The following is a 16,503-nucleotide window of genomic DNA, read 5'->3' on the forward strand; positions in this document are numbered from 1 at the left end:
GGGCATTTTGCATTTTAGATAATTTGGTTTATAACTGTGAATTCTCTTTCACAGTACAAAAAGGTATGGCTCTGTTAAGATAGCATAATTATAAGAAATTTTCTGTGGATGATGATTAGATTTACAGTGGGGTGTCATGGAAGTAACATAAGGCTTTCTGTAAATGCTAGTAATTATTTTATTTCCAACTCTTTCAAATTGTTATGCATTAGAATTTATCTAGGATGAGTGTCTGATTGGTTATGTACATTACATTTTATGGTTTCAAATAACCAGAAATATTAATTTTAATTTAGAAGTTAATTGAATGTCACTGTCTACCAAATTTATATTTGCTGACAAGATTGATACACACAGTTTTCTTTCTTAACACAAATATATTTTAATACACAAACAACAATACGATTTATATAATAAAGGTTTATTTACAAAAGTTTTATAAACTTGCAAACAATACTGAGTCTTCTGTCTCATATCCAGTCTGGAACTGAATTTTGTATCAATGTTCATGGAGAGTAAATTAATTCAATGTTGATCCACATGTGCACTTATTTTGATGGCTAGCTGGCTTGAAGCAACTTAAGTTTTTCACCAACGACAACATTTAATGTCTTCCGTTGTTGCATGGATTCAGATGTTCAAAATCTACACACATTCCTGGTCAAATACCTGTAGTTTTTTGGTTAATAAGCATTTATCACAATTATAGCATCCAAGGTTTATAGCATACTGATTATGGCAAACCAACAATATTATTAAACTGTTTCCCTGCATGTCAGGATGGCTACCTTATATACTCATTAGACAAGATTGTTTCTAAATTAAGTTGGCCCAACAATACTGGTATTTAGGTAGATATATACATTGTTGATTTTATGCTGAAGTAGCTTCTACAAGTTTAGAGAACAGGCAGGACTTGCACAATACTCATTTAAAAATATAAGTTACATACATTTATAAATGTATATTAAACTGAAACAAAGAGATAATGAAATAATATTAAATCCATTACAAAATTAACACACACAAAAAAAACTTTTTTTTTATATTTCATTACATAACTGAAAATTATAATAATTATAAATAAGTTAATTTTGAGAATGCATAAATAAAGATATTATTAATATACCTTAAAAAATTCTGGTTTTTTGAATATGTGAGAATTTGCTTTAAAAAACAAAACAAAAACGTTTGACAAGTAATAGTGGAGAAGAACTATCAATTACTAAAGTAGAAATTTATTTATAAAATATTCCTAGATAGTTAAAATATGGAATATTTCCTCAGCATTCTGTTTAACTAATTAGATAATTAATTTCACATGACAGTCCAGAGCTTGATCAACTGGTACAAAAATGGAAAGGAATTTATTCTCAAAATACACTACAGTATCATTAAGATTTAACTTTATATATTTAATAGTATTCATATTCATAAGACTTTATAATGAAAAAATTACTATCTTGTGTTAAAGAGGTTGCAACAGGATGTACATGTGAACCTATGGAAAAACCAATAGGTCTGTATGAAATGTTTTTATATGGATGTTTGAATAAGTATGGAAATATGGAGTATTATAATGGTTAAGTGTGAGTTAGGAGCATAAAACAAGTAGCCAGAAGTATATATATGATTTATAAAACATAGAACTTCTAAAAATGGTAATTTAATAGTCATATTGTGACTAATTTTCAAAGTTTAAATGTACATTTATGAATTGATATTTTCTGAAATTTCTTATTTGGCATCAACTAAACATTAAAAACTGGATATTGAATGCAACACAAATTTATACAACTTTTGCAATAATGTTAAAATTAATCTAGTGAAAAAGAAATATAAAAATAAATTATATAATGTAAAAAAACAACACAAGTTGAAAAGCATATATGGCATTTTATCATCAGTAAAGTTGCATTAGTTTATCCAAGTTATTATATTTATCATGTTGTTACTTTATAAGTCTTAATATTGTTAACTGATGAAACAGTGCATTATAGTTAAATATAGATAAGAGTATAAGAACAGTGTATTTAATTATTTTTTTAGTATTAGTCTATGTTGGTTGCTTGCTGTGATAAGTTAGTTATTTAGTTCATGTGAGATTTGGATTTCTTTTCATCTGGTTTAGAAAGTATTGAAAATATATACAAGAAACATCATTATGTATTAGAAGGATTTACATCACTGTGTTTACATGTTGCATTTTTCCATGTGATTCATAATTTCAAATAAGTCATTTAAAAGAGACAAACAAATATGAAAAAGCAGAATTTTTATCCTATGTGACAGTTTTTTCAGCTTATTGTGTTGATGTTTTACTTACAGTCAGCCAAACTATAGAGACAAGTTTTTGTTCACTTTTCTTTCAGTCTTTTTTCCACACAGTGCTTCAGAACAGTGAATTTTGTGAAAGCATCATAGATAACAACCTCCATGTAACTAACTGGAAACGAAAACAGGGATGCAAGTGTCAGTATCGACATGTTGTGGACTGGTGTGGATGTTCACCAAATGATTTTAAGACTGATGACTGGCCGAGAATCCAAGTATGTTCTTTAGTGTTCTGTATAAAAAGGATCCTCAAATGCTTTAATGAAAAAATTGAAATGTTTATTAGGCAAACCTTTGATTCCAATAAAAATTACTTTTCTTTCTTTTGGTGCATAAATGAGTGTTAATATTGGTAGAAATTTATTACTGGTAATGAGAATGTGAAAAACCACAAGTCGCATGAGTGAATTAATATTTGTTTATGATAGATTTTTGTCTATATCCTTAGGCAACAGAAAACCGTCCTTTTTTTTTTGGTCGAAAATTTGAGCCTATAATTAACCAACAGATAATTGAACAAGTGGAAAGATGGATTAAAGGACCAAGAGAAAGTGGTGAGAAAAATGATACTTGTCAAAGTGTGTTATCTTTGTAGAAGCTTTGAATATTTATACAGAGCACTACAGGTGTTTTTAGAAATGATGAATAAGATGTTTTGTGAGATATGAAAGGTTGTTTAATTTATTCTGTGAGTTAATATTTCATGATTGTTAGTTATTTTATAATTAGAGAGTTAAAAGCAGATAATGGATGGAGATTGTGTTTGTAAGTTATTGAGATCAAAGCTATGGAGGTTTATAGAATACCTCAGTGAGATACTATAGAATGGCAAGAGAGTCAAAAGTAAAGCCAAGTGAAAAAGATTTGCCAGAGAAAAGTTAGAATGTGTGAAGCTAATTATCATAAGAATTAATAGCCTAACAGTTGATATGTTAACATGAGATTGAGTTTTCTGACATTGTTGGATAATAAGTTGACTCATCAAAGGGTATTCTGAAGCAGTTGATGCTACCTGTGTGGAATTTATTTAAAAACAAAAATGGTTATCTAGAAGTAGATCTTATGCAGAAAGCATGTTTCTTATAAGTAGACCTAAATATGAAAAAATTATTTTTTTTATATATATTTTCTTCTGCTGCACAGTTATTACTAGGTACTTGCTATTTTCTTTTTCCTGATTCTTTTTAGTTTTGATCAAATTTCTGCCTTACAGTCTTCATTAAGTGAGGTCTAATTGATATAGTTTCTCTTAAAGTATGGCTGTTATGTTTTTTTGACACATCAGCCTATCTTCTTGCTTTGTTTCAAGGTTCTAACCTTGCTCTAGCATTTCAGTTGACCTTAAAAAAGATTTTTTCTTGCATTATTTTGTATTTCACAGAATTTCACACAAACTAACTGATCATGGTTATAGCATCTATTCTGATGTCTGGCCATTATTTCTTTTTGAGATGGCCAACAAATGCTATTTATCCTCCTGCTTTAATTTTTTGTCTTAGTTGATGCTGGCTACTTTAGCTCTATTTTCTCTCCTTGTAGATGAACAAACATAGAAGCAAACAAGATAGATCTTTTCAGCTCACTTCTTAGCACACTTAGCTTTCATACAATTACTATACTAGATCATTCATTCATTTGTGGAACTCCTGGTTTTAAAATTCTTGGATAAAATGGATCTTTTGCTATGTTGTTTGCTTTCATTTTTGTTGTCTGTCTTATCATCATTCTGTTCAAACAGTGTCTTGTCTTCTTACTTCTGGATCAAATTCTGAATCAGGAAGTATTGAATCTCCTTCAAAAAGTAGCTGTGAAAATCATTTATTGTGGTTTCATAGGAAACGGGAGATTGGAGGCCTGTCACAGATGTCTCTCAACTTTGTGTTTACCTGAAAATGAGAATGGAAAACATGAAGCTATAACAGAAGTTTCTTTGTTATGCCTGTTAGTTGACAAAGGTTGATGCTTATCTTCATGTTAGTTTTCATCCATCATCATGCAATATGTTTTTTGCCATGGGGAGTTGTTTATTAACTTACTGCCCTTCTCTTTAGCTCCATATATTTCCTGTTGTGTAGCCAAAGCATTTTCTGGTCTTCATTCTCTTGACATCAAAGTAAATTTTTACTTGGTTTATCCATATTCTTTTGCCTATTTAACCCTTTACACAAACTCAATTGATCATCCAGCTTGTTATGTCTTTTGAGTAAATCATCCACACTTCCAAATCTCATTTAGTACCAATAAAGTACTTTGTGCGTGTTGGACTTTAGGTCAGTAGGGTTCAAGGGACAGTTCTGCCATCTTTAATGGATTTACAAGGCTTGATACCTGGTGTACACCCTTGTACAAATTAATTGAAACAAATGGTCATTTTACAATATTTTCAGCATGGTGGCCGGTGTAGGCTTGCTGGACCTGCTGATTTCCTTTAATTGTAATTTTTTAACACAGATGGCATCATTAGCTGTGTTTTGCAGTATCGATCTATTTTTGGGATATATGATGACATTTTGAGGAATATTATGTCATTCAAAATTATGGTAGAAGAACAAAGAGACCAGTTAAAAAACAACTTCTTACCAACTCAATGAAAAAAAACTGTATAAATGGGGTCTGAAATACAAGAACTGGATGCAAGAACAATGGAAGAAGGTGTTATTTAGTGACGAGACTCATTTCTTCATACAGGGTCAAAGAAGTCTGTATGTTCACAGATCTCCAGGTGAGAAACTTCAAGAATCTCACATCAATCAGTTCGTAAAACATCCCTTGAAGAAGATGTTTTGGGGCTTTTTCAGCTACTATGGTTTCGGAGGCTTACATATCGTAGAAGATATGATGTGAGGACCACAGTACATCGAAGTTTTGCAGAGAAGAGTCATTCCAGAATTGAAAAAGAGATTTCCAGATGGATCTGGCATTTTTCAGCAAGATCTGGCTCTGTGCCAGACATCTAAACTGGTGAAGAATTTTATGACTACAATGCGAATAAAGGTGCTGGACTGGCCTGGAAACTCTCGGACTTAAATCCTACTGAAAATCTTTGGGCAATTTGTAAAGAAAGACTTCGGGGAAAAGACTGTACTATGAAAGATAAGCTAATTGAGGCCATAATTGAGGTGTGGCACCGCGATCCAAAATTAGTAAAGATTGCAGTCAATTTGTGGACTCGATGCCAAAGCGGATTAATGATCTTCTGAAAAATTAAAGGCGGTCATATTATGTTTTAATTTGTGAGTAATTTTTGGATTCTCAGAAATAAAACGTAAAAAATTGAAAAAAATTGTAATTTTCTGTCTTGTTTCAATTAATTTGCACAAGGGTGTACATACTATTCTGTCTTGTATTTTTACTGCTGAAAACAACTTTCTTGATTTTGTACATGGTGGCTTCATGAAGTCATTCTCATGAAACATATTCAAATGTAACATCTTTATTGACATGTTTTTAGTGGCATTTGACCTTTGACCCATATAGTATAAATTTCTTTTATCACTTGGAAGTTTCTCCAGTTTGGGTTGATTCAGGAGTTTACAATATCAGGATCTCCTTTTCTTCTTCCACTAACCTTTGTAATTTCACAAATACTTCTTGAATAGGTTGGCATGAAATCAGCACCATTTCAGTTATTGGAATCCTCATGAAGCAACATCTCACATCAATGCATTAGAATCTTGGACTTTGTAGTATAGACAACTACACTCTGGCTTAAATGAAAAGTCAGGGTATTATTCATTCTTGCAGCTTTTCTTTAGCTACAGTTTCTCTACTTCTTTGGATTCATTCTCACCATGTTCACCATTGAATTTGTCATATTCCTGGTGCAATAAACAGTTATCATAGTCTCTTGTTCATAGCTTTGAGATTCATCTCACAGCTTCATTCAAAGTTTGATTCATTTGTTACAATGGACAAATATCTTCTTCCACTCTTCTGGTTTCCAGCTCCAAGTTAAAGTTCTGGGGCAGTAAATGCCTTGAGTCAATCTCAAACAACCTCTTCTTACATGTCTACCCTCCTCTCTGCCTTCTTACTCAGGTATTTGCCAAAATAAGTGCCAGGTTTGCCTCATTTCTTCATTTTGGATAGTTTATCAATGGTTTCCTCTTTGATAGGATACCTATCTGATTTTTACTATGAAATAGTTTTTTATGACAACCACAAACATCAATTTCTCACAACATTTGTCTTCTACAAATTCCCCTCGGTGTGGATTCCTGTACGTGGTGAGGGGACCTCCCAGGGAAGGTTCTGTTTTATCTGGTTACCTTCTCTGGGATCTAAACATCCACTCACGTGTTTGCCGTGTGTGGCGACCCGCGAAGGGGAGGAGAGGATCCTGGTAGTTGAGGGGTCCAACCCTAACACACCACCTTGGCCTCGAATTCCTGTAGACGGGCAGCCTTTGGGTGGCCCCCCTTGGGTCAATCGGCTGGTCCACTTGGGCTAGAGTCAACCAAGTACCAGTGTTGGAAGTTCTCAACGGGTGTTGTGGACATTGTGCCTGATGCTGGTGTTTGGGTATAGTGCTCACGAAACCCTGGCGTTGCTGCATTGTCCTTGCGTGACTTTGTAGTGGGTCCCCTTGTAGGGCTCCATGGTGGGTGGGGTCAGTGGGTACCGAAATTTTTTCTTTTTCCTATGAATCCTCTAAAAAATTTAAATAAAATTGTAAAAAAACGGTCAATGGGTAAGTGACCACGTCTTGAATACTCAGAACAGCAATCTTCAACATCAGTAACACACGTACCTCATTTTTTTACATTACATTCTCTTTCGGAAAAACCTTTAGGGCAAATGTCCCCTTTTTTTATTCAAAAGGGACTAGAGGGACTTGCTGGCTCTCCAAAGTCAGTAAAGAAACTTCGATCTGGTGACATATTGGTTGAAACATCCACATCCCAACACAGTGAACTCCTCTTGAATTCAAAGGCAATTGGGGATATACCTATTGAGGTTACACCCCATGCTATCTTGAATTCTTCACGAGGAGTTATTGTTGAAAGGGATTTGAAGAACGTTCCCAAGTCAGAGATTCTCGCTGGTCTCTCCACTCAAGGAGTTTCTGCAGTGAGGTGCATCTCCTCTCGCAAAGATGGAGTTACACTGCCAACAAATACCCTCGTTTTAAGATTTACTTCACCACGTGTACCTGCCACCATCAAGGCAGGTTATCTCATTTGCAGGGTTTGGCCATACATACCAAACCCTCTTCGATGTTTCCAATGTCAGAGATTCGGCCACTCAAAGACATCTTGTCGTGGTTCCCTGACATGTGCTCGTTGTGGAGGCAAGGACCACGATGCCTATGACTGTGACATGAACCCACATTGCGTAAACTGCAATGGTTCTCACCCCTCTTACTTTCATTCTTGCCCAAAATGGTTGGAGGAAAAAGAGGTGCAGCGTTTGAAAACGACACATAACATTAGTTATCCTGAGGCTCGGAAATTGCTGTCCACAACTCCATCTCGGACATATGCTGCTGCACTTCATTCCACAACTACAGTGGGAGTGCAGACAGATCTCTCTGTGCCTCCAAGAGAATCGTTTTCAAAACAAATGAAAAGCCTTTTGACCTCCGTGGTTAAAAAGGTTGTTGAATCGACTTCCACACCCATCTCTGTTCCTCCAACAAACCTCAAGATCCACGTCCTTCAGTTTCAAATACAGGCATTTCTTCTGATACATCTTTTTCTCCCAGCACAAGAGACAAAACAATTATTCGTTCGCATCCTCAGTCACTGGATTCCCCTTCCAATAACAAAAACCTGCCCACCCGACCCAGAGCAGGATCCATGGAGGTTGATAGACCTCCTCCGACTAAAGACAGTAAAGAAAAAAGACGTGGTCGTAAACCGAAGGGTTCTCCAGCCACTTCACCTACCCGTTCTTAAAAATGGCCACCTTGATACAATGGAACTGTCGAGGTTTACGTTCTAATCTGGATGATATCAAAACACTGATTGCTTCCTACCATCCTGTTTGTCTTTCTTTACAAGAAACATTTCTCAAAACTGCTGATACTGTCTCCATTTGGCAGTTTTCTCTGTACAGAAATGACAGGTTGTGTGATAGTCGAGTACATGGAGGGGTGGCACTGTTGGTTGATCAACACGTGCCCACCCTGTCTTTGTCACTCAACACACCCTTGGAGGCTGTAGCCATCCGTGTTTCCTTGGGTCATACCATCACTGTTTGTTCTCTGTACCTGTCCCCTGGAGAGACATATGATCAATCAGATCTTGATGCTCTCGTTGAACAATTGCCATCTCCTTTTCTAATCCTAGGGGATTTTAATGGACATCATCCCTTCTGGGGAAGTGCTATTATTGATGGGAGGGGCGATCTGTAGAGCGGATGCTCTCTGATCACAATCTTTCTCTTTTCAATACTGGTTCTTCCACTTACTTTCATGCACCTAGTCAGTCCTTTACCGCTATTGATCTCTCAGTTTGCTCCCCTTCATTATTCTCCCATTTTTCATGGAGGGTTTACAGTAATCCACTAGGCAGTGATCATTTTCCGATCCTTTTGAGAGAGACTAGCCGTGGTCGATGCCACCCTACCCGTGTGCCCCGGCGGAAGCTGGATCAGGCAGACTGGTCCACTTTCACTGCTCTCGCAGAACTTGATCCTGCCGTCGTAAATCAGCCATCAATAGATGACTGTGTAGCAGCGGTAACTGACTGTATTACACATGCAGCTGGTCGGTGTATTCCTAAAACCTCGACACGTTTTCCACGATATCCTCATCCGTGGTGGAATCCTGCTTGCCACTTAGCACGGAAGGCTCAAAAGCGGGCCTGGGATACTTTTGTAGATATCCCACACTTTCAAACCGGTCGCTTTCCAACGGGCCGTGCACATGCTAGGTGGGTAAGGCGTCAAAGCCAGAAGGAATCTTGGATTAAGTTCACAACCAGCATATCTTCTACTACCAGTTCCAAGATCATATGGGACAGGATTCGAAAGGATAATGGGCACAACAATTCTGTCCCCCTCTCGATCTTACTCTCTGATGGTCAGGAGGTGACTGATGTTCGGAACATCGCTAACACTCTAGGTGAAAGCTTTTGCGGGTATCTAGCACTTCTGCTTGTTCCTCCACCTTCCTGGCCATCAAGACTCGGGCAGAGCGATCACCTCTTTCCTTTCGAACTGACTGTTTCTTTGACTATAATTGTCCCTTTACCCTGGTGGAACTAAAAATGGCCCTTCATCGGTCTGCCAGTATGTCTGTTGGACCTGATGATATTCATTATGACATGCTGCACCATCTATCTCCTGCTTCTCTTGATGTTCTTCTGATTGTTTTCAACCGGATCTGGCAGGAGAATGTTTTTCCTGATGCCTGGCCTTAAAGATGCTGGACCCCATTCATCACCAAGGACTTCAACTCTGCACTGGGGCTTTCCGTACCTCTCCAGTTCAAAGTATATACATTGAATCTCATGAACCTTCTCTACACCTTTGCCGTTTGCAACTATCTTTACAATATACTTCGAAACTTCATTACCATTTTGCTAGAGTAAATATTTTACAACTTTGAAGACTGGATGTCACCATTGATTTTTACACCATTTTCTGTTTTAATTGCTGTTTTGTTTTTACCTTCATTTACTTTTACAAATTTTACTCTATTTACTTGACTTTATCTTTTTACTGGATATTTGGCTACTCATTGTTACAATTTTGCTATGTATCTTTTAAAACTTCTATTCTTTTACATTTTGATACTGGTTGCTATGACACATAACCTGGAACCAGGACTGGAAAGACCAACTTCAGGTGACTGACGATGGTTCTTGAACTTACCTGTTAGTCTTCCTGGCGGGTTATGATCATTACCTTTTTGCTAGAGTAAATACCTTACAACTTCTTATACTCTGCCTTCTATCTTAACATTGTAGACTAGGTGTCAACATTGGTTTTATACTTTTTTGTTTTACCTTCATTTCCATTTATGTCTATTACTACACTTATTTATTATTTTTTTATATATTTTGTTTTACATTTTTACCGAATGTCTGGTGCAGATAGCCTCGCTGCTTTGTGCCATAAAACACTAAATCAATCAATCAAACTTCTACAAATTTGTGGTTATCTGTTATTTGGTCCTTTGCTCGAGAAGCCGAATTATTTTTACGAATTTTACAGAAACATTAACCTATCCTGGTAGACACTCTTTGTTTATTTGTCAGTTTTGTTGGACTACCCTTCAGAGTTTTTATATCAGACTTGTCTTTTTTATCTGGATCTCTTGAATAAATTGTTTTTCTTTATGTATTTATTTTGTGATTGTACTTACTATAATTTTCAATAGATGTTTACAAAATTGCATTATCTGCCATTTTCAGATTCATGGAATCCATTAATCTCTTGTCACCATTGTTCAAAGATCTCTTTCTGGCCTTTATCTTTCATAACTTCATGTTCCCAGTTATTGCCCAACATGGGACTTGGGTTTAGTCTTATGTTTCTTGGCTTCACCCTCTTAAACTTGTTCACTTTATCATCTTTCACTTAAATATTTTCTCCTCATTTTGATAACATCATGCAGAAGCTGTTCTGATATCTTCTAATTTCTTGATGTACTTTAGAAGGTTTTATATTTATGATAAAATGCTTTCCTATATAAAACTTGGGCTGTGATCAAAGGCAACCAGTTCTTTTGCCTGTTGTGTTACATACTGACAGAACTTGATTCTTGTTTTAAGGAACATTTTTATGTTCTGTTGGGCTATTCATTACTAACTTGAACATACTGGGACTTTTAGAAAAGGCTGTTAAAACCTTTATACAGAGTTTCACTTGTTTATCTTCTTCAGGCTACATTAACAAAATTTACTTGTGCACTAGATCCAAATTGTTTGTGATATTCCTAAATGCCTTTTAAGCGAATTTCAGTATACATCTTATTAAATTGATCATGAGAGAAAGATGTCCTCTGGAAGTTAACAAATAATACATCAGCAGGTACCTTTTCCATGCAATATTTGATACATCAGAGATAAGGTAACTGTTCTCCACATGTCTCATAGCTCTGACAAGGATAAGGATCATCTTACCACTTTGATTTTCCTTGGATGCCCACTTATTGGCCCAATTTTGTCTTTTTACAAGTTGTCTTTTTTACCCCAAGGAGTATGCACAGTCATTAGTATACTTCTTCGAAAATCTTCCACTATAGGTAAATTACAGAGCCTTGCCACCCGACCCTGACAATCTAACCACACGTGAGAATGTGATGGCTCCACAAATACATATATGCTGTGCAACCACACCTTTTAATTAAAGGGTGTGTAGAATAATGAGATACCCTGCTCAGTGTATTATATCAATTTGAGTGTTCTCATTTTGTCTTGTCTCTCATAAGGCTAGTTTGCTCTACTCAGATTTCCCTTGGTTCTAGTATATTGACTTTTATTCAGGTTCTGCTTTATCACATCGTTACACTGTAGCAGTAGTCTAGACTTTCTATATTCATGCCTAAATGCTCAGTTGCAATGGACCTGTAGTTCTATGGCTTTCAAGTTCTTAATTTTCAGTGTGGATATTATGGCTTTCAGTATTTCAGAGGTAAGTTTTAATTATTTATATTTTAGGTTTTTAGGATTAGAATGGGTATAATTTATATAATTTACCTCTTAAATATATTCCCACCCATTTTCTCGTAGCTAGAATACGTGTTTTTTTTTTATGATGGCTACAACTTTGAAATCTGAATTATAACAGGAAGGAAGAGTTTATATATGATCTTCTGAGTCATGTGGAAGATGGAAGAGTGAAGGATTGTAGATAAGTTGATACAAGTGTTCTGCATTGTGCTAAGTATGTTCACAAATGTAAATTGCATGTTCAACAGGAAAGACTTTCAGTACTTCAGTGGGCCTAATGGTTAGGTTGTTTGCTCTGCTTTCTGTGGGTTGTAGAACTTAAAATCGGTGCCAAACATACTTGTCTTTTGTGCCATGTAAGTGGTTATTCTTATCATTCACTAGTAAAGAATAGGTCAAGATAGATGCTGCTGTCTTTCCATATGAAGAGCAGTTCAAAATTACAGATAGCAGTAGATAAACTTCGTAGCTCTGCCACAGATAAGCAAGCAGTATTTAAGAGATAAGTAACTGCTTGAAATTCAGATATATATTATTTATTAATAATCTTTTATAATATGTCATTAATGCTTCAATATTATTTAAATATTGTATTGTTCAAATCCACCTTGAATTTCGAATGTTGTGTTTTCTATTCAGTTAGTGTGCTAATCCATGAATTATTGTTTTTGAAAGAGAACTGTCCCATAGCATTAATTTCATTCAAATTGTATACGTAAGTTTTGCTTTTCTAATTTTTACCATCAGAAATTTATTTATTTTTTGTGATAATCAAATGGGATTTGCTTAATCAGTTTCACCAGGAATAAGCTTCTACTGGCAGAATGAGTATCATGAAAAAGATAAATCACCACCTCCTAATGATGCAAAAATCTCCCTCTATCAAAGTCTTGCCAGACTAGCATGCCGACAATTAGGTGATGCCATTAAACCTTGCAGTGTAATGCCACTAGAAGTTGAGGAAGCAACACTATTCTTTGACAGCGATGTGTACAAAGTTTGTATTTACAACCAAATACTTTAGATATGTTAAAAAATAATACAGAAAAACTGACTAGTTTTTAATTTAATTTGAAACATCATATGACTTTAGTGATGTTTTCAAAACTAAATAGCATTTTTATATGCTGGTTATATATACTTAGTGTAAAATATAAACTAAAGTAAACAAACATGTTTACTTTATGGATATGTAGTTTAAAAAAGAAATATGTCGTATTAATCATTTTTAAGGTTTCATATTTTATGTTTAAAAACCATTTTGTAAGTTTTATCTGATCGTAGATAATACCCAATGTTATTAAACATATTATTTACACTTAATTTACAGTTTTATAAAACATGAAGCATTAACACTCTTTCCATGAACATCATTTTCTGCTCGTGTCATGAAGTTGTAATGAGTTATGTTCAAAATTTAATTAAAATACTTTCTTTTTATAGTACACCAATAAATATAGTATAAAAATGTTGCTCATAACCATATTCTAATAGCATATGAGGTTTAAGATCTTACATTTATAAAGTAATATTTAAAAAGTTTAGAATTTCCCCTTTTGTGAGAATTCAGACATTTGCTGTATGTATCCCATCCTCTCTGATTTATTTATCACCATTCCAATATTTATTATAATGTAATCATAGCTTAAGCAAAGCATAATTTTCGTAGCCTTCAATCTTATTTGGTTACCTTGCTATAAAATAGAAAATCGGGTATCTCTTGTCACATCCTGTCTTTCAGAAACTTCCATTTGTCCTCTATGATGTTCAATACTGTAGTACTTATAACCAATGAAAAGCCAAGATTTTACTTCATGAAATAACGTATATTATGTTTATGATATGTAAAATGAATTGTCAGTTTTGCTTTCAGTTGAAGCTAGAATCCCGTGGTAAACACATCAAATATAGATTAAATTTTAAAGGATCTTTTCACATGCTTAGAAAGCTGGAAGTATTTTGATACGTATGGGACATTATTATTCTGTGTTCTTTGGGGAATTACTTAATCAAATAAAAAATATTTAGTGTAGTATTACAGTTGGAATACAAAAGTAAGTACTTTTCTTGTTTTACATTTGCATTTATTTTGTACTATGAAAGAAACTTTTATGTTGCTTAAGGTTATATTAGGTGAAATAAATAATATAATAAAATTTTCACAATATATGTTTGTGAGTAACTTAAGTGTTAGGTAATTTGATTGCATAATGTGAGCTTCACCATGTGATTTACAACTTACAGTAGTGCAAGTAGTAGATATAGAGGGCTCAAAGAGTGATAAAATATAAGATGTATATGAGTTTGAAGCTATTTAGGATGAACAAATGTAATTACAATTTGAATCCATTCTAGAAAGAAAAAAATGATAATTTAGATCTATTGTGCTGTTTTTGGTGGTTATGAGGCTAGTTAATTTGACCAACCCCATATATAATTAGGGTAGAGAAAATAACACAAAAAATTGAAATATATTTGGAATGTCTTGAAGATAATGCAAATAAAATTTGAAATTTTTGAGACAAAGTATTTTTTATCTTAATATGGAAATCACTTAGCACTGTGATTAGTATATGAAAATACTATATGTATTAATGAACATATTAATTTTTTCATTAAAAAATCTGATTTTCTGCACTCAAACTGTTGAAATACTTCAAGTCTAAGGTGATTTTCATTTTAAGTATAAAAATACTTTTATTTGTCGTATAGTTTTTATATTTCATTTATGTAATTTCTAGAACCTCCTAAAGGATATCAAAAGTTTTTTATGGTAAATGTTTTTGTTTTTTCATTATCATTAATGTACAATGCAAAAAAAATAGTTACTTGGAATATTTAAAATCATGAAAGAGAGAAATTACATAGCTTTTAAATTTTTTTTTGAAAACCTTTAAAGATTTTTCTTTTGTTGAACTTATTTCAGGTATTTTCCTTTTCACATGTAAATAATTATTAATGTCTTATTTTCCTTTACCACTTATTTATCTCAACACAAGTCAATGGTGTCCTTGAGCCACAATACAGTTTCTTTTGGAGATATGCATATGCCTTTATCAAAAGCTTTGAGAACAGATGCAAAGTATGGTATACATTAAAAATATATTTAATTATGTATTTTAATATATAACTATGATGTAATTATAAGACCTAAATTCAGTTTAAACTATTACAAATTTAGGTGAGATACAACTCTTTAAGTGCTATATAGCCGGTCGAATAGATTACATGTAATCTGTGAGGGCAACTGTATGCCATTTTTAAAATAATGATAGCAAGAATGTAGTGTAAATGACCTTTTTCTAACGTGCAGTCTATAAAGCTTGAAGAAATCTGTTGAATGTGGGTGTAGCAGCTGTCCTGGGTCCAGGGGTAATTATGTACATATGGGCCCCTTAATATCAGTTGAATATAAAATGCAACTTTCCATGTCTTCTTCTTGGCAACATCTTTAATGCACTCTGAAAAAAGTAAATTTGGCAAGTTTTTGTATAAGCCCCCTGATGACCCTAGACTTAGGGGCAGTCTCCCCAGTTACCCCCCTTTATTGAGGGTCCTTGATTGAAAAAAAAACATTACTTGTTTCAAATATTCATTGAAATGAATGAGTCAAAAAGCTATGTAAACATCTTATTGTCTGGACATATCTCTACTCAAATACCATTGTATTACTGAAGATAGAGAGCCAAAGTGCAGAACTTTAATTGCTCATTGGTCATGTGACAATTAAGTAGTTTTAAATGTTTACTTTGATATAAAGGACTTAAAAGTGAATAAAATAACACTGTGAACCATAACATACAATATAATATTAACTTCCTTCACATACAATGATAGTAAAGGTGTTTAATTAAATTTTTGTTGTAACACAGAAACTTATCCAGAAAAACATTAAAGGGTTAATATTAAAAAGGTTTCTTCATCTGCAAATTTTTAAAGGTTATTTGCTTCATCCTATCATGATGGGTATCTCTTACTGCATGTCATGAGATTAATAAACTTTTGAATGAAAGTCACAAAAATATAATTTATTTTTGTTTTTCCAATTTATATAGCATAAATTGTTAGCTAGTAATCCATATTTTACTTGATGACAAGAAACCGACTTGAAATAAAAATATATCTCAGAACAGCTGGTATGGGTATTAACACCTTACTGATAAGGAGAAAACAATGTTTTGACCTTCCTAGGTCATCTTCAGGTTAAGAAAGAGAGAGTGTTTGAATGTGACCATTGGTGGACACGTTTTAGGGACGAGACTATAAATGGGTACAGGATTGTAGGGGGCGTTGCAGGTGGATGTTAGATTATTAATTAGTATAGGTATAAAGGTGTTCCTTTATATTGGTTTAATATTGGTTTTAGTTGCTGTATACGACACCAACATAATTTATAAAATACAGTGCAACACTGCCATGACTTCTATATTGGAGAAACAAGCAGAAAAGTGAAAACTAGATTCAAAGAATACAAAAAAACACATTCACACGTTTTTGAACACTGCAAATCAAATAAACACAACATAACCATAGAAAACACCCAGATATT

General features: G+C 34.0%; 1 protein-coding gene across 1 annotated transcript in view; it reads left to right on the forward strand.

Annotated features, from left to right (window-relative positions):
• Positions 1-16,503, forward strand: part of LOC143255212 (xylosyltransferase oxt-like) — a 62,548-nt gene that overhangs the window by 30,046 nt on the left and 15,999 nt on the right. Inside the window, exons 11-13 of the mRNA XM_076510511.1 lie at positions 2,373-2,549; positions 2,783-2,888; positions 12,749-12,951. Of these exons, the coding sequence (XP_076366626.1) occupies positions 2,373-2,549; positions 2,783-2,888; positions 12,749-12,951 (486 nt within the window). The remainder of the gene's footprint in view (positions 1-2,372; positions 2,550-2,782; positions 2,889-12,748; positions 12,952-16,503) is intronic.

The sequence above is a fragment of the Tachypleus tridentatus genome, chromosome 7 (assembly GCF_004210375.1).
Source record: "Tachypleus tridentatus isolate NWPU-2018 chromosome 7, ASM421037v1, whole genome shotgun sequence".
Lineage (NCBI taxonomy): Eukaryota > Metazoa > Arthropoda > Merostomata > Xiphosura > Limulidae > Tachypleus > Tachypleus tridentatus.